Here is a 20,449-nt window from a genome sequence, read left to right as displayed (position 1 = left end):
GTGTATGTCATGGGGGGATCAATACATCTTATTAACTATAAAAATTATTTTATATTGAATATGTATCAAACGGTAACAAACTTCAACTCAGTATTTATTATTAGGATCAAAACGATATTACAGTTAAAAATTCTCTCACTCTCCTTTTTTTTTAAAAAAAAAATACTATTTAAAATATGGTAAGTTTTTCACATCGCATTTTTTCAATTACAATAAATTTCTAACAGCATCGTAGATGAGACAGAATTATAATCCAGATTATTTTTATTTTAATTGATTTTATAGAAAATAATGATAAAGCATTGAGCTTTATAAAAGTAATCTGATTTTTAAAATAATGCTGTTTAACTGTTTATGTTCAATGTTGCATGAATCAAGATCTTTAGCTTTTTTTTTTTTAACAAAGTAAACATATCGCACACTCTTTTCTCAATAATTTAATGCTAATAATAGCGTTTTTCTTTTTTTATCGCAGGCAGTAATTGTTTATGAAATCAAAACGCGCACGACTTGGCGAAAAAAGGTTAACGCCAATTGGCGCAGCTTTCTATTTCAACGGAATACACGGAAAAAACATATAAAATTCAATTATTTGTAAAGGGTGATTCCAGTAAATAGTGTCACAGTATTTAACACATTTTGATGCTTATAATACATGCTGAAAATGTCACATACGGCGACAATTTTCTTATACAATATGGCTGAAACTTTCCAACCAATTCAACAGAGATAGTAAAATGACAAAAATATTGAAAATAAAATAATAAATTATGCAGTTTTAACTTACCTATGAAAGGTTACATGTCCTCTTTTCACGAAACTTTCTTTACATCCGTAGGCGCTGCAGCGAATAACCATTTTTACTTAAATTTTATGTGACCAAGCAGAGCAGCAGTCTTTCGTCCCATAGAAAGCAATGTAAAGTATTTCCGAACTTTCGGAATTCGCGCAGCAGTCACGTGACACTAATGTTGGAACCGGTTGAAGGTTGCAATACGCTCTCTACCAGTATAATATCTCGTTGGTCTATACTCTCGCGCGCACCATAGGTTACGTTAATGCAGAGAAAGGGGGAAAAGCTATTTCCGGGAGTATGATTCACCATCTGACGTTCCATATAAGGAAGAAAAGTTGTTTATTTAGTTTCGGCTTTGGTACGGGAGGGAAAATGCGCGTTCATTAAAAAAAGCACTAAAAGCAAAAAATAAGCACTAAAAACAAAAAAATAAGGGCTTTAAAGAAAAAGTAAGCACCTATAAGGGCCTTTATATTTTATTTTCAAATATAAGGACTTATAAGCACTTGTAAGGACAGCTACGAACCCTGACTGTTGTTTTTGCCAATATATTAATTTTAAAAAATAAATATATCATTCATATTGGAGTTTTAGTTAAGTTTTGGTAGTTTTATTCTCAATACAATATTTTAAGTAAGTTGAATATACATATGTAAATTATATCAAATAAAATGCTTTTTGTCTTCATGATTTATTTATGTGAAAAAAATTGTGCCAATCAGTCAAATTATTAAATTTACTGGTCCGCGAGAAAGTACTGAAATATTTTACTGGTCCTTGGAGTAAATCCAGTTGAGAAACACTGAGCTAGGACATATTGTAGGTCGTGGCATAAGAATGACAAGTGAAGTCAAAGCTATTCCTGATTTTCCCAATGCCACCCACAAAAAGTCGTCAAGTCAGAGCATTTTTAGGATAAGCAGGATATTATAATCATTACATTGCCATGATCTCATCTATAGCAGCACCTTTAACTCAAACTTTGAAAGGAAACTTAAAGAAAGGGAAAATAAATTGCACAGAAGAGTGCACAAAAGCATTTGAAGAGCTAAAGGAAAAACTTCTCAAAAGCCTATTATACTACATGCACATGATTTCAATAAGGAGTTTATTTTGCAAACTGAGGCTTCAAACTCTGGTATGGGTGTCATTTTAGCTCAGAAAGATGAATGAGACAATGAACATTCAGTATTATACTTCAAAAAAAAAGTTTACTTAAGTTAAATACTTAAAGTTTACAGAAACTGAAAAAAAGTACTCTATCACAAAAAAAGGAATGTGCCGCTATATTATTCACTATAAAGAAACTGCAATGCTATTTAAACAGGCATACTAAATTCCTCATTATGACCGATCATAATCCTCTAGTTTGGCTCAAAAATAATGCGAGTCTAAATCCTTGACTTACGAGATGGGCAAGTATTACAACCCTACAATTACACGGTCGTTCATCAAAATGGTAAAAACCATAAAAATGTAGACGCATTAAGTCGTACTCCCTGACCTGATTAAAGAATTTGTTTCTCTATATAGATAAAAAAAAAATAATTTGTTCTTTACTCTCTTCCTGATTGTATATTATTATGTTATGTTGTATTTCAATTATGTATTGTGTTGTTTTGAAGAAAAAAAAATTGAAAATTTTAATATATAAAAATATTAATTAAAGTTTATCTGGAGGTAGAGAGATTGTAATATTTTATTATTTAACAAATAATTATATTTATTATCCAACGCCATATTTGTATCATGCAGCCATGAAAGTGCAAGTTGGCAAAAAAAAGCTGAACAACGCGTGGACACAAAATTACACAAAAACTAAATGTGCACGTGCGACCTCAAAAAAAAAAAAAAAAAAAAAAAAAAAAAAAATCAACCTTTTAATATAAAAAGTATTAAACATATACATATAATTAAACTAAAGTTTACTATTTTGCTATTAACTTTATCTTCCACTTGTTAAAAAAAAAACAGTAAATCACCAACCCGACCGCAGCTCATCTTTGGCATCCTCCTTTCCGTTTGTAAAGCATTTAAACCACTCATAAACACACTTTTTACTCACTGTTTTCGTGCTCTTCTTTGTACAGTTTATGAGCATTCCTTAAATTTTTAAATAGAGTTTTGTGTAATGGAGAATGCAAGTGGTTATCTGTATGTCCGACAAATGGCGCCAGCACCAATCGCTGAAATTATTGAAGTCAACTCTCGTTTGACAGTTGCTTGGTCTTCTTTGATTCGAAATAAGTGGTCTCGTGGAAAGAAAACCACGCTTAAAAATAGGGCAGCTGCTCAGACAGCCCCCTTCAAGGTTCTTCTAAGTTCCAAGCACAAGCTACTAAAGCACATCCCATGCCTGCTCCCCCTAACGACGTCAACTCACCGTCGTATGCAACGGCGGTGAAGAACGCCACCGGGCACGGATTCAGAGCTCAGAATCCAAGACTGCCGGCCGCAGAAAAACCTGTAGCCCCAGCAGTATTAACCTCAGCAGAGTGTGCAAATGATTCCGAAGATGTCTTCGCATCCACACTAAAATGCTTGATTGAAATCTCCCGTGACCCTACGGTAGACAAGCATATTCTGCTCCAAGCCTTCAAAAGAACTATGCCAAAGCTTAGGCAGGCAGACGCTCTGATGAGGGCCTTTTACTTATATGAAAGCTATATCGAGCTTTCAAATTAATTTCGACCTTCATTAGACCCATGTCTTCTGTTTTTCAGCCAGGAATCTTTTTAAACGGCCTAATATTCAATTGTGTCAGAAAAAGTTCATTTACCAACTCTGAACTAACCATTGGCTCCTGGAATGCCAATGGACTTCAAAACAAGATCCAAGAAGTAAGAGACTTTGTGGTAGAACACGATCTTGACGTGTTTTTAGTCCAAGAGACTCATCTAAACTCAGGGAATACTCCCAAAATTGGGAATTATGACATTTACTCGACGGACAGGGTGTCACAAGGCAGAAATCCGAGTGGTGGTACTTGTATTTATGTGAAACATTCGATCAAACATCACATAATACCGTCCCCTGATTTAAATATTTTGGAAGCGACTATTATCCAAATTTTCCTTCAAAATTCTCCCCCACTCACAATTGTTTCAGCTTACTTACCTCCACAATCAACTGCACGTGGAAGGCCTTCTTTCCCTGTCAGTGATTTTGACAAACTTTTGAATATTTCAAATCACCTGATCATTGCTGGCGATCTAAATTCACGTCATACCGCATGGTTTTGTCCTAACAGGAACAGGTATGGCATTAGTCTAAATTCATGGTGCCAGAGTAACCATGTACAGATCATAGCTCCTACCCTCCCGACTTACTACCCTGTAAGAGGGTCCCCCTGCAGTACTCGATCTGGCTGCTTTCTATAATATTTTATTTAGGCATGAAATTGAAGTGATACAAGACTTAGACTCTGATCACTATCCTATTTTGATAACCTTAGATGTTCAAAATCGTTACTCAAAATTACAGGAGCGAGTCTCAACAAATTGGGACGATTTTCGATTTATTTTGGAAAACACAGCACTCCCTCCCATACAAATTTCCAGCAATGCGGACTTTGACAGGCAGATTAAAAATCTGGAGTCTTTACTTAAAGAAGCGAGAGCTGCGGCTTCAAAACCTATTCAGCACCCTGGTGCTAGACTCCCACCTGAGACTAAATTCAAAGTTAAGCAGCGGAACTACTTGCGAAGAATCTGGCAAAGGTCGCGTGATCCCAGTATCCGCGTCCAATTTCGCAAGATACAAAACGAGATAAGGGCTGAAACCCGCTTATTAAAACAAGCGGAGTGGAAAAATTATATTGAGTCCCTAACGACTGAAAACAAATCGATTTGGCGTGCAGCCGCCCGATTACGCAAACATTACAAGCTCATTCCGCCCCTTGAAACGGCCGATGGCGCACAGATGGCCTACACAGACTCAGAAAAGGCCGAAGCTATTGCTGATAGCCTTGCTACTCAATTCACACCAAACAAAGACTCCTACTGTAACCGCCCGGTTACACAGGGGCACATCCATTCACGGGTTGAAGACTTTTTATCACAACCTTTCACGCTTGACCTCAGGCCAACTGATCCAACTGAAGTCATGGTTTACATTGATAAAATTAAACCTGACAAGGCCCCTGGCATAGATTCAATTTCGAATCACATGATCAAAAACTTCGCCGTAATGTTTATTGTCTGGATTACGATCCTTATTAATTTAATGCTCAGGAGAAGCTATTTTCCCGACTGTTGGAAAACTGCAGCTGTCGTGCCCATTCCAAAACCGGGACAAAATTTAAACTTACCCGTCAATTACAGACCAATTAGTCTGCTCTCGTCTCTCTCAAAAATCTACGAGTATGTCTTGCTTAATCGCCTGAATGAATTCTGTCGAGATCAAAATTTGATCATCCCGGAACAATTCGGCTTCCGACCTAAACACTCCACTGTACACCAGTTATTACGTGTAGTGGAATTCATTCATGAAGGCTTTCGCAAGCGAGAGAAAACTGGTATCGTCTATCTTGACGTAGCCAAAGCCTTTGATAGGGTTTGGCATGACGGACTTATCTACAAGCTCATGCGGCTTGGTTTCTCGGCTCATTTCATTAAAATTATTAACTCGTACTTGACCGGACGAAGTTTCCGTGTGCGAGTTAACCACGAATTCTCCACTCCCCGCCCAATCTATGCCGGCTGTCCACAGGGCAGTCTCGTCGGGCCTTCAGTTTTCAACCTCTACGTAAATGACATTCCTAAGGCCCCTAGTATCGATCTTGCTTTATATGCGGACGATACAGCCATCATCGCACAACATTCCAACACCTTCACGGTAATCTCTACACTACAGAGATACCTTTCAGCCTTAGAACTCTGGCTCGGTTTGTATAAAATCAAAATCAATGTCGCAAAATGTGCTGCTACTCTGTTCATCCGAAGAAATATCCCCCGTTTAGATAACTTAATTCTCTTCGGTGAACCTATTCCCTGGGTTTCTTCATATAAATATCTTGGTGTATTACTTGATTCAAAATTAACTTGGCAACCTCACATTCAAAAAATCATTGCGAATGCGACGGCTGTTAAATCCAATCTGCGCCCCTTCTTCGCTTTAAATAGCGACCTGTCAATTGACAACAAGATTTTGCTCTACAAGTCTATCATAAGGCCTGTTCTGACTTATGCATGCCCCATTTGGGGCCCATCAGCACTGACTAACAGAAAACATGTCCAAACTTTTCAATCTAAATTGCTTCGGCAAACACTCAAAGCTCCGTGGTATATAAGGAACGAAGAGATTCATAATGATCTCAAAATTATGCCTCAAAATTATGATTATTAATCGCTTTATACAGCGACTTTCAGAAAACTTTTTCAAAAATATTCAACATGTTGCAAATCCTGTGCTGCATATGCTACCTGTATATGATCCTGCAGTCGCCTCATCTAGGAAGAGACCGAGATCGGTTCTCAACCCGGATTATGCTGCAAACCCATTTAAACGGGCAAGGTATGCTCACACTGACATGCATGTGAATAATTACTTCTCGTTCCTTCCCCTTCCCGCCTCTCGAGTCTTGAATGCTTAAGTCATTGACCAGAGGAACCCCTCCTGCTTCTTTAAGAAGAAGCTTTACAGTCGCAGGCGACTGAACCTAATTTTTAAATCTAAAGTCAATTGACTATTTCTCTACTTCAAAATAGCTCTTTCAGCCCTTCTAAAAGGGCTTTTACTTGCTTTTAGCACCCCCTTAAGAGGTGTCAATCATTTGGCCTTAAAGACCGCACTGAATAGCGGGCGGAAACGAAACTGCTCCCTCCGTCAGCTGACCAACTGACACAGCAACTTTTTCGACGCGTAAGAGCGTCCCCCCCCCGTCCTTTCCCCTCCGCGACGTTGACGTTCGCAAAGAAAGATCAAGTATCAAGGAAACACCTGCTTTTATTTTCTAGTCTTTAGCAAAAATTTTGTTTAAGATGACTGCCCCTATCTAATTTATTCTGGCTCTTATTTTGGAAAATTAGACCTTCTGAGTTTTTATATTTGTTTTCAGTGTGAATGCACTTATTCTTAAAAGCCTTTTTCGGCTTAACAAAATTTTTACCTTATTAGAAAATTCCCTCTTTTGATGATCACATTTTATTCTTCAGATGATGTGGAGGTAAAGGCGTTTATGCCTAAGAATTCCGTAACACGAACTTCCTTGATCCTTGATCCTTCTTTGATTCGATATTCGTATGCATCTAGTTCCGCCTTTCCGCATAAGCCCCACCTACTTCGCCTTGATGTAAAACAACGTATTTCGAGATCTCTGGCATGATGTAAAGTTTTTTTACAAAGAAAAGACGAAGAGAGCATGTCCTCCGCTTACCCCCCCCCACACACACACACACATTTGCCGGTCGCGATTTCTCAACGGTTCTACATTGACCTCAGAAACAGCCCGGGTGACGTTCAAAAAAGCGGAATTCCACGAAAACACGGAAAACTTTCATGCCTGATTCATGTAACTACTGCTGACCAATGTCAGAAAATATTTAAAATTGTTATTCTGAAAGTTTTACCACTAGTAGATGTATGAAAAATTTATAGAGAAAGAAACTGTAATAATAAGCTGGAGTGAGAAACAGTAACAGATAAAACCGCATTTAAATTATCTATCTTCGTGAATTGAGAATAAAATTGTATGTTTCACTAAGAAGCTCATTGGTTACTTCGATAAAAACTGCAAAATACGTTACCATATACAGTCAAAAGTCTTTAATCTGGACTCGTCGGGGCTTTGGCGATTCCGGATTATCGGTTCTTAAAGATTATAGATAATCAGTTTAAATCTGGTAAGATGGCATGCAAAAATTATAAAATTAAAAATATGAAACCGTAATTTATGAAATAAAGAGCAATTATGATGTAAAGGGTATCAAAACTTACAAAAAAAAAGCTTAATATTTATTTGTTTACTTTATTAAACATTTCTTTCAATGCACGCATGCGTAAAGCATACATTATGCATAGTCAAAATTAGAAAATTGCAACCAGAAAACTATTTGATATGTATTCGTGATATTTATAATGACAAGGAATTTGATGTAAATCATATCAAAGATGGAGTACATTGAGATGAAATACTACATTTAGTAAGGAATTATAAGCCGAATAAAATAAAAACATCTGCCCCGAAGATAAGGATAGTGCTGACAGATCAACTTCTAGTTCATTGCGCGCCGCGACGTTGTATTTACACACTTACATACATATATATGTTTTAATAAGGTACATTAAATATATATATATAATTTAATAGTTCTCAACAGGATTTTGTTCATTTATTTTTAAGTGTGCCTCTATTATCTCAATGGAATTTATCACAATGGTATGGCAGCAATCCAACGATATGGTGATCATTCTTCATTAATCGTTTTGGTGTAGGTGTATTTAATTACGGCAAAGCACACGAGGGCTATCTGCCTAAGGGGAGGGATGCCTTCGTGGAGGACTTTCTAAGGGAAACTGGCTCGTATATATGTTACACATAGGGAAAACCATGAAAACGCCCATGCAGCCAGCCCGTTCGCGGGATTCGAACCTCGGACCGAACTACCAGTGTTCAGCGACTTTACCGCTCGGCCGCTGGTGGGCGACATTAATCGTTTTGGATTCTGTATATAGGATTTGGAGCATTTTAAAAAATTAATTGAAAAATTCTGGTTCTCCACTAAGACATTTCATTTTTCCAAAAATATGATGTTCATACGATTTTGCTTATACTCAAGTTACAGTGATGTATAAGATATATATGCTAAATTTCAAGATTGCTTTATATTTAGGGATTGCACACATTGATTTCTTTTATCTCAAACTACTGGAATTTCTAATATTGAAGTGCTTTGGCCTTCTCAAATATATCTTTCCTTGGGAACGATGTTTCAAAAATTTTCATATCTCCAGCTACAATTTAGCGAGCTCAGGGATCAACAGGGAAAATGGCAAAAAAAATCGAAGATTCACTCTCAAAATCCTACTCATTTGAACTTGCAATGGGTAGTAAACTGTTACCTACAATTGCCCATCAGAGTGTCAAAACTTCAAAAGATAGATTTGTAGTTCTAGAGACTGGCAAAGATTTTGAGCATTTGCCTGCTGCCCTGAAAGGTATTGGTGAACAGATGGCTGAATTACTTCTTTAGGAAGTAGATCGATTTGGGCTATGTGATAATATTATCAGCATATCTTTTAATACTACACTACTGCAGGACTAATCCAAGCGGCATGTACACGAATTCAAAGGGAATTCTGATAAACATTGTTGTAGTCGGCTTGATGCCATCACACCCATGAACTAACTAGTACTGAAAGGAGTGTTTGCCACTTGAGGCATACCATCAAGTGGTCCTGACATCCAGATTTTTTTGAAGCTCCAAAGTCTGTGGGCTTCACTTAATAATAAGTCATACACAACAATTCTGGATGAAGAAAGTTTCATTCAATACTAGAAAAATAGCAAGTGAAAATTTTCGCTGGAGGCAACTAAGTTGATGGTCAATAAAGAAGATTTCTTAGGGTATGTTACAGCTTCTGATCACTTATTCAGATGCAGACATAAAAAAGAAACAAATGCAGGATTGCCTTTTTTAGTTGAGCATATTACCCAAGCTGATAAGGAAAATATGATTAAAAATTTATAAACCAAATCTGAAAAAAATAATAATAATAATAATAATAATAAATTTAACCGATTAGAGGGTAAAAAACCTAGATTTTGTAGGAAACAATGTGAGCCATTTCATTACTAACAAAATACTTGCCTATCATACTACCTATTAAATCTTAGTGGCTAGTTTTAATACTATTTTAAGTTTGTGATTTCTAGTTTTCCCAATAAAAGTAATTAGCATTGAAAAATTGTATTTTTTGCCTATTTTCAGAAAACTGATCAAAGTGTCCATCCCCTAAATATTATCAAACCCTCTTGAAATTTGGCATAAATATATGTTATATCACCAAGACTCAAGGAAGTAAGCAAAGTGTGCAAAAGTTTCATATTTTATTTTTTGCCTCACAAAACGAAACACTCTATTCCTCATATTTATTGGATCAAATTCCAAGCCTTTTCATCCACATTTTTAATTGGATATTAAAAAAATAGTCACTTGCCTTTTAATGTGATATGTAGTATTATCTAGGCATACTACAAATACTGCCATATATTTGTGGGGAAAACCCCTATATATTATGTTCCTACATATAATTCTTTTGTTTGTGACAATCATCTTTTGAACTTCAAACTTCACTTACAAATGATATGTTGGGAATAAACCCATGCTCTACCATCATCAACCATAATTAATGTTTCCAGCATTAGTGGAATATTTTGCATTTATTACAGCACTATGTTTCCACCACTTCAGGAAAGCTCTCAATCCATGTTCCACTGAGATGCACAGTAAATGTAATTGCATTGACATTTAAAAAAAAAAAAAAAGCTTCCAATATTAATGATGAATTAAAGAGAATCAAAACATATGAAAAGTCAGTGCTGTTCACTTAATAACAAGACAATGTAAAAGAAAGTATTTTTATTGAAGGAATAAGTTCTTTGCATCAAACCTAAAATTACTTTACCTTCATTTCACAGTTCATCACTCCTTGAAGAAAATAAACTACATTAAGACTTCAATTACAAAAATTTTACATCTTGATTCTTTGTAACATTTCCTAAAAATGTATGTTTGACCAATTTAAAACTTCTCCATTTTCAGTTCCTTATTTTTTACATTGCCAAAAAGCATAGAGAGTTGAAAACTTTAAAGTAACATTTACAGTACTAAGTCCAAAATCCAGACTCATAGGGACTATAGTGAATTTTTCTGGATGTTAGATCATAATTTAAATCTAGTAAGATGGCATGCAGAAATTATAAAATTAAAAATATTAAATCATGATTTATAAAATAACAAGGTATTTATGATCTAAAAGGTATCAAAGTTTACAAAAAGAAAGCTTAATATTTATTTATTTACCTTATTAAACATTTCTCTCAATGTAAGTTGTTTAAGAAGCTTTTTTTTTTTTTTTTTTTTTTTTTTTATTTTAGTTACATTGTTGAAGTCCTGTAACTGCTGTTTCAAGAATTCCGACTAACTTGTCAATCGAAATGTTCTCGTTTTCAGTAACTTCTCTGTCACTTTCTTCACTGTCAGTGGTAGTATTTTCTAGATCTAGAGCCATACTATAAATATCACCATTCATTAATTGATTGATGATTAAGAAGCATTGTCATCACAATGAAAAACTTCTTTTATATCATCTTCATTTATTACTGCTTCTCCACATTTCTTTACTAAAACCGTTAATTTGAAAATTTCACCTTTCTTTTGCGATATCTGAAAACTTTTAAAATTAGTGGCTATCATCATCAAACTTAGCTATCCTTCACTATACATATTTGGCTACGCATCATCAGCTTTGTGACTAATGACAAGCTGTTCTATTAAATTTTATCTTGCTCCTGTCGTGCACTGAAACAAGTAAGCCTGAATTGTATTAGTTTAGTTATTTATTATACTTATGTATATTTCTTGCACATGCTTAAGGCTTATCAAAGTTCTGAATAAATAAATTCCCACCATATACTTAAGCCTCATTGAGGGCCGGCGCTAGCTTACCGCCTGAGGCAGTCTCTGTGTGTCCTAAATTCTGCGACTTGGTGCGGCCATATGATGGGTTTATGTGAATAACAAATCAGTTATTCTTAACTCAAATAAGCCCTAAATGTAATCTTTGGGTCTATGAGTATCATCAAGAAAACCTATTTTTAGCATATGAAAAGAAATTTTTGGTAAATTTTTCCTCGTCAATATTTTTTAGCACATTTAACTTAAACCTGTAATCATCGCCAAGCATAATGTCAGCACAAAAGGTTACCATATTCCTTTATTATTCAATTACTAACATAAAAAATTGTTTAGGAATCGCTACATGAGTCATTACTCAAGTTGTCATGTTTTGATAAACATGAGGTGATAAAAGGAAAGTATAATAAATAATGATTCACCAAGTTGGCATCAGATCAACGATGTATCTATGTGGAATGCTTCGGTTTGAGATGTATGCCAAGCAGACATACAGCAAAAGAGCCAAATTAAGTAAAATTCATTAAAACATCGAGTATGAAAATAATATTAAAGTTTTTCAAAATTTATTGTTAAAATATGTAAATATCTTATAATCTGCCTGCAATAAATTTTAAAAATTCCTAATTAAACCAAATATAAGATCACTGTTCAAACAAAATGACCTGACATGATTTTATTCAATCTCGTACAATTTTTAAATAAACTGTATTATTTGATCTAATTTAGAAAATAAGGAAAGTGAATAACCCAAACAAAGTGATCTTATATGATTTTATTTGCAAAGGGAAATAACCTATTAAATATAAAAAATGAAATTTTTGTATTATCAAATTAAAAGTTATATTGCTACAAAAACATTTTATAGGACACATAAGTATACTTAAAAAAAAAAAAAAAAAAAAAAAAAAAAAAGCCAGCATTTAGTGACTTTAACAATCTTTATATTCATTTTGATTACATGTACAATTTTTGCATATTACAATACTCGTTCTCACATTTATACTCATCAAACAACATACCTCATTTAATATTTTTTTAATTTAACTAAATTCTTACTAGGTACAATATATGCATAGCACTTTATATTATTATTTTATTTATTTTAAAGAATGGCATAAGTACAGACTATAATACATATAAAATAAAAATGATGTCCAATAAAAGAATATTTATAATTTTAATATATGATAATTGTAATAAAATTATTTTGCAAAATTGATGCTTTAAATCCTGAAAATTAATAATAAAATTCAATACCTATATCATCTCTAGTTTCAAATTTTGATGACATTGAAACTTGATCATTCCCTTTGCTGACTATCTGCAATTTTCAAATTTACTTAAAAATATATTGCAAATAACATAAGCAATAAGAATCCAATTTATACATGGTAAAATGAATGATATTATCTCTCTTACCATTGGACATAAGCATGGCCTAGCTAGAGTCATGGTGAATGATGCCATTATGACAGGACGGAAATCCAAAATTTTGGGGTACATATCCAAGGGAGATAAAGTCTATAAAAAATAACAGGCAATAAAATTTCATTACTCTTTCAGTGTTAATAATCTAAATTATACCATACTGATTTTAAATCTAGAAAGGTTTCACACATGTAATGTAAAACCTCAATTTAACTTTTTTTAAATCTGAATTACACTTAACTAAAATGGGGAAAAGAAGCACTGAATAACTGAATTCTAGTAAAGTAGCATTAAATCACTGGATCCTAGAAAAGTAACACTGAATTACTGAATTTTAAAAACCAGTCTTATCTTCAATTTTTGTCACAATCTTTTCTTCCAAGCCTATCTTTTGTCCTTTAAAGGTGAATGCACAGTTTATGATGAAAACAATTGATCTCAGAATATCGTGTACTGAAGTAAAGAATTGTGGAATCCCTACCTTCAAAATGATCTTTATTGCTCATCAGACAGTGATGCAACATAGCTACTTATAAATCTAGCTGAAAAACGATTCAGAAGGTTGCTTATTATAGATGTGCACATATAGTAGCATGTTCTTTTACTCAGCAACACGATACACATTTATTTCTATAATAAATAGCATAAATATTTTTTATGTACTATCTGAAAAAAATGTTGCCTAAAATTAACCTGCCCAAATTAGTTTACAAAACAAAATATTTTATTCTATTCATCTATAATTAAAATGCCCTTAAGTAATCACAAAATGTCTACTACTTATTTTTATTTTCTGATAACAAGAATTAGTAATACATGCTCATGCTACATGTAAGACAATTAGCCCCCATTAATAATCTTAAATGCACAAAATAATAAGAAAATTAACAATGTAAGACTTCTTTTGAATGTATAAAACTATTTATAAATATAATTAACAGGGCATAAAAAATACTTGTAACTTGCAATTATTATTTTCAATACTGAACTTCATAACGAAAATTTATGCTCAACAAAGACATGAGACAAATGGTCAAAAATATTTAATATTTTTGTTTTGTTTTTGTTTAACTTTTTTTAAATCTGAATTACACTTAACTAAAATGGGGAAAAGAAGCACTGAATAACTGAATTCTAGTAAAGTAGCATTAAATCACTGGATCCTAGAAAAGTAACACTGAATTACTGAATTTTAAATGCTACTTTACTAAAATTCAGTTATTCAGTGCTTCTTTTCCCCAGTGATTTAATGCTACTTTACTAGAATTCAGTTATTCAGTGCTTCTTTTCCCCATTTTAAACGTAAATTTTTGCTATGCAAACATGGGACATGTTAATTATTTAGTACAAAAGAAATAATTGTCAATACTGATACATAAAAAAAAAAGATGTTTTGTTTTTTATTTTTAAGATTTATTGACTTAATTAAAGTGAAGCTTAACTTCTTTGCAAATGACAAACAAGTTTCTTATGTAAAATGTATCTTTAAGAATTTAACCTGTATTTATAATTTTGCTTTACTAATTTTTTTCTTTTGAACTACACATAAACAAAGATTTAACAGGGAAGTCAGTTTTAATAATAAATTAGTAAACGTAAATTTTTGCTATGCAAACATGGGACATGTTAATTATTTAGTACAAAAGAAATAATTGTCAATACTGATACATAAAAAAAAAAGATGTTTTGTTTTTTATTTTTAAGATTTATTGACTTAATTAAAGTGAAGCTTAACTTCTTTGCAAATGACAAACAAGTTTCTTATGTAAAATGTATCTTTAAGAATTTAACCTGTATTTATAATTTTGCTTTACTAATTTTTTTCTTTTGAACTACACATAAACAAAGATTTAACAGGGAAGTCAGTTTTAATAATAAATTAGTAAACGTAAATTTTTGCTATGCAAACATGGGACATGTTAATTATTTAGTACAAAAGAAATAATTGTCAATACTGATACATAAAAAAAAAAAAAGATGTTTTGTTTTTTATTTCTAAGATTTATTGACTTAATTAAAGTGAAGCTTAACTTCTTTGCAAATGACAAACAAGTTTCTTATGTAAAATGTATCTTTAAGAATTAAACACAGCACAAAAATGAAAATGAAATTATTACAAAAAATAGTACACTAAATTTTAAAAAAAATATCATCAGGCAAAATTATCATTAGGCAATAAAATAGAACCAAAAAATTCAAATAAAAATAGAAAAAAAAGCATCCTTACACCTGAAGTAATAATCACTGACTGAAACCTTTGAAAAACTGGTCTGATAGCCACTGAAGCATCCATACAACTGAAATGCAGAATTGGATTTGGCACAGAAGGTGTTCTGTCATCAAACGGTTCAATTATTATAGTAAAACCTAAAAAATAGCAAAAGTAAAAGATACCATAAATAAATAAATTTGAAAATTTAAGAAAAGGAATTATAGCCTTGACAAAGTAGCAAAAATAAATATGAAATTTATGACAACAATTTTCAATTCATAATTTACAGATATCTTACAAGGAAGGGAAAAGCAGTTTAATTATAGATTTTTCTTCCACATTATAAAACTCTTTGAAAGACATTTATTGTCATCACTATTCTTTTGTCAATTAATTTCCTACTTAAATTACTAAAGCAATTAATATTCATAATTTTTTGCAGATCCGTCCAAGAATATTTAGATAATTTTTGTACATATAACTACCATTTCAGTACCTCAGAGATAATACAGTTCTTTATAACTGGAAGCAAGGACACTAAGAAGAAGCATCAAAAGTGAGAAAGAAGTGATCAGAATTTCAAAGATGAAAGCCCCACTGACATTTTTATATCTCAAAGTAAAAAAAAAAAAAAAAGAAAAAAAAAAAAGGTGTAGGATATTAAGAATGTGCAAGAATTCACCACAATTTCAACGATCAAAGCAAGATCCAATGAAAATCACAATAACAACCTTGTATTTGGCGTACATATGTTAAAACACTCAATCGATTTCGAGGGCAGCTGAAGGTCGCTCCTCATCAGGAGAATGAAATTACTAGAAAAGGGAAAAAAGAAGAAAAAATAAAGCATTGGCAAAGGAGTCGCAGAAACGTGGTCGTTATCAGCACTGCATGTGGTCATAACCGGATTTTGAATCAGACTTACACTGGCCGCCTACTTTTACTGAGCCAGGCTATCTCATCAAACAATGAACACATAGACTAAAATGCAAAGAAAATCAGCGAAGTCAAAAAATAGGGAGCGAGGGGCAACTGCACCTTCATACACCAACTATGAATCTCAAATAGAAACTCTCTATTCCAAGATCCACTGGTTTAAATTGAAATTTTCATTGCATCACATGCACAAAGAATAAAACTATTTATGTAAGCATTATTACCGTAATTTCCGGAAGAAACGCCGCAGCGTTTACGTGTTTAAAACTTTAATTTTCAGCGGGTGCGGCGTTTAGGTGCACTAAAAATAAAATATTTCCTATGATGGTCATTGTACATAGTTTGGATGGCCTTGTCATTGTGCATAGATTGGTGCTGTTCCCACACAAAAGACCACTCAGTTGCTTTTTGCGAACGTTATTTTGTTTACGTTCTTTCCCTTGAAGGGACCAACATGCCTTATTCACCCTAAACGAGATCTCAGAACAATAACATTCTTCCCCTTTCAAATCAACATTCTCATTCATATTTCCCCTTCAGCATGAATGGATTTTTCTTGGCATCCTGCCAAATACAGATCCCATCAGTTAGGGTACAAGTACTTGTTGGATAGTTTTTAATTAGGGAGAGGAAAATTTTTGAAAATGTCTCTAAACAGCACAGAAGCTATACATTTCTTACCTTTAATTTATTTTTGAGTTATGGTTTCATTTCATGCATTTTTCTTAACTGGTATGTCATATATCAGGACTTAGGTTGAGTTTTTGCATCTATACGGCCCACGACGATGTCACGCGCAATTTAATCTATTGCGGCGTTTACGCTAATGCGGCGTTTCTGTGTAATTTTAATTTTTTTCCCGCCAATTTTCTCGAGTGCGCCATTTACGCTGATGCGGCCTTTGTTCCAGAAATTACGGTACTTAGTTTTTGCTCCTAGCAAGCTCATTTATCTTCTTAAAATTCAATAAAGTCAAAAGTCTTTAATCCGGAATAATCTATAATCCGGACCTCAAAGCTACAAACTCTCTGCGCATGCGTAAACACATATGCATTAACGTATGTGCGTGCGTTAATGCATATGTGTTTACACATGCGTTACTCTTTTACACACTTCCCAGCAATGCTTGTTTCAGCACTCTTTCGAAGCTCTATTCATTAAGTGCACCCGCTTTAGGCACACCCAGAGAATTAAAACAATAAGTGCTATCTTCACAAAATTTTATCTGTGTACTCCTCTAGGCCTGATTAAACTGCCTACCTTTTTTTTTTTTTTTTTTTTCAAAATTCCAACTTTAAAATGTAGCGTGCCGGAAAGGGTTAAATACATTTGATCTTATAGGTGTATTACATTTCAACAAAAATATGATGAATAAAACATCAAGATTTACCCTATAATTTTTAACTATTAAGTAACAAAATAAGTGAAAAAAGTTTAAACAGAATGTCACTTACCTTTCATGTATGTACTCACAAGTGTAGCAAAATTACACAAAGCTGTTAATGATGACATGTCATTAAGTTCAGTAATTTCAAGTGTTCGGACTAAAGATCGCAATCTTTCAGCACAAAACCTAGACATTAAAAATATAAGTTAATAAAAATAGAATTATTAAAGCTATAAAAAATTAATGCAACAGTAGTAACGAGAGTTAAATGGGCGATGGTAGTGACATCACAGAAAAAGGACGTGGTCGCCGCTATCTTGGATTTGGCCAGAAGCGACATAATGAGTTGGAATGATGTCATGCAGGATAGTTTTATTTTGAGGCAATGAGATAATATTTTTTAAAGTTTTTTTGTTTTTGTGGCAACAATGTCTTGAACCATGAGTTTTGAAATGACATCAGTTTTAATTCAGTATTTTTAAGTATTTAATTTAACATTATTTCTAATTAAATCTACCGTTACTTTTTAATTATTTCTCTTTTTTAATTACTTTTAATAATTTAATATGTGACCCCTATTTTAATATTTAGTATGCCAGTATTTTAATTATTTAATCTTTTTAATTAATTCTATTATTTAATGTAATACTGCTTAATGAATAAATTTTATAAGGCAAAATTATGATGAGACACACACTTAAAATGTGATGTGACAAATTACATATGAGACACACACTTTACCCTAAGGCCATGGTTCTGTTCTTTGACTTTGTCCTCTTTATCCAGTGGAAACCAATGTCATAGCATGATCTCCGTTCTGCAGGGCTTAAGCTTCACGCATGTGCAGTGATATGCTTCGCTAGCATAATAGGCTGGCTTCTGCTATACACTATTCATGATGTATCATAAGATTGCCGATGAAAGACACGTTGTTCCACTAAATATTGTCATCCTACGAAGTTAACCCTGACTTACCAGTTTACTTGTGTCTTATATTTAATAGGATTATTATGGAAGAAAATTTTTTATGTTTGTAATGTTTGAAGTCCTATTCATTCCGACAAAATCTACGGGTGCATATTATTAAGTGCCATCCTTTGAAAGAGGAATTAGCTCCTACATTAACCTCCTCACAAATTTGCATGTGATGATTGTGAGGATGTTTTTTCAAAACAAAACCTGCTTCGTGCACATGAACACACAGAACATGGTAAAAATGTCACACCTGAAAAAATAAGTTTTATAATAGAAAATAATGGAACTATTAATATCAATACAACTCTACAAGAATTTACAACATTTTGATTGATGCCTTTCTTTTACTGAGCTATGGGAAAACAGTTTTGGTGAGGTGGAATATACATACATACAACATATGGAACATATAGACATACAACAAATGGAAAAATAAACAAGAAATAGGTATAATTCCTTTGGTGAAAATTTTAAAAAGGGAAAAGAATTACAAGGCAGGTAAATAATGGATAAGTTTGAGCAATTTGAAATATGAATTGATATTGGTCCTGTCAAAAGGCATAACAAGATACAAAATATGCACATATATAAGAGGAGATATATATATAATATAATAAAATAAGCATGGATACAATATATAATACAAGTGCTGAGTAATAATGCAGGTAACAGTAAGAAAACATCAATCAATATTTACATTAAGTATGGCCATAGGGCGTTTGCAGTTATCAGGATCATTAATGTCATAATTACATATTTTAATGGCAGGGTTTTGACTATTTCTTTGGTTTTCAAAAAAATTCCTTGCTAATTTACAATATATAATTTTAAGCTGGTCCATTTTGAGCTCAGAATGGATACAGTTATTACAAATGTACCAGGGTGAGTTTGAAATTTGATGTAACATACAATTTTGGGCTATTTGGAGCCTCTTTCTATCCGATTTGCAAGAATTGGATCTGTAAATGAGTAACTTGTTGTCCATAGATAAAACACTGATTCGAGCAATTAAGGGGAATAGTGTTATTTCACAAGCCCGAAAGTTCTGTAAGAGAGATGCTATGTGAGGGGTCTATGTGAGAGAATTACTGAGGATCACTCAGAGATAAGGGACCTTCTTAGCCCAGGGGATAGATGCTCCGTTGAACTGCAAGTTTTTATTAATTTTCTATTTCTTGGTAAACAAGATGGCATGGCCAATCGAGGAAGGTGGCCATACTGAAAAAAATGTGTATTGTGCGTGCGTGAAGCATAAGCCTAGCAGAACGGAGACGCTATTCAATGTCACTAGGCTGGAGGATTGCGCATACACGAGCTTGTTCTGATGTGCCGAAACCACTTTACATCTTTGTCCTTCTGCGAAGGTGAATAAATACAGTCCCTGAGGGACCAATCAGATTCATGCTAACAATACTCCTCTTGTTTCAACCAATCAGCGTCTTTTTTTTTTTCTTGAAGTGGGCATATTTTTATTCTGGTTTAGTAAATCATGACTTTAAATTTATTCTTTGCTGTTTTAAATACAAGATTTTCCCACATTTCAAATTTCTCCTTTTTATTTTACAAACATTTTTTATTTTATTTGTTCTTCTCATTCTTAATAAATTTAATTTATTAATTTTTCATGTCCTATTTACACATTTTTGAAAAAATTAATTTTGCTTTTAATTTTTGCTTTCTACTATTTTTTTTATTTTATTATTATTATTATTATTGCAAAAGTTTTCTTCCATTTTTTTTCCTTAAAATTTATTTATTTATTTATTTATTTTTTTTAAAATAAGAGCAACATTTATTTTCACAAGTTTGTATATGCATAACTTGTCCATTTTTGGACATATTAGTAATTATTTACATATTTTAATGTTTCAATGCTATTTTGGATTTTTTGCATGCACTGAATGTTTTACAACAGGAAAACACTGGCTTTGCTATCCGATATTTTCGAGTTTCTGTAACTAGAACTGTAGCCATGAGTGCCCCTCTGTTGCCATTCGCAGGATTTTGAGCACATACCTCTAAATAACTATCTATATTTGCAATCTCATCTCAATCGGATGCTAAAAGTGCAGCTG

At 33.0% G+C, this 20,449-nt stretch overlaps 1 protein-coding gene across 6 annotated transcripts in view; it reads right to left on the bottom strand.

The window, feature by feature from the left end:
• Xpd (general transcription and DNA repair factor IIH helicase subunit Xpd) overlaps nt 1-20,449 on the bottom strand; it is a 149,320-nt gene that overhangs the window by 83,575 nt on the left and 45,296 nt on the right. For all 6 annotated transcript variants that reach the window (XM_085815933.1, XM_085815932.1, XM_085815934.1 and 3 more), the window contains exons 14-17: nt 17,467-17,585; nt 15,092-15,231; nt 12,856-12,957; nt 12,694-12,757 (exon numbers count right to left, since the gene is read on the bottom strand). In XM_085815933.1, coding sequence (XP_085672059.1) covers nt 12,694-12,757; nt 12,856-12,957; nt 15,092-15,231; nt 17,467-17,585 — 425 coding nt within the window. The remainder of the gene's footprint in view (nt 1-12,693; nt 12,758-12,855; nt 12,958-15,091; nt 15,232-17,466; nt 17,586-20,449) is intronic.

This window comes from Stegodyphus dumicola, chromosome 4 (assembly GCF_044657685.1).
Source record: "Stegodyphus dumicola isolate Sdum_Otavi_A_Nest chromosome 4, ASM4465768v1".
Classification (NCBI taxonomy): Eukaryota; Metazoa; Arthropoda; class Arachnida; order Araneae; family Eresidae; genus Stegodyphus; species Stegodyphus dumicola.
Note: the sequence above shows the minus strand (reverse complement) of the source record. Positions and strands in the feature narration are given on the sequence as shown.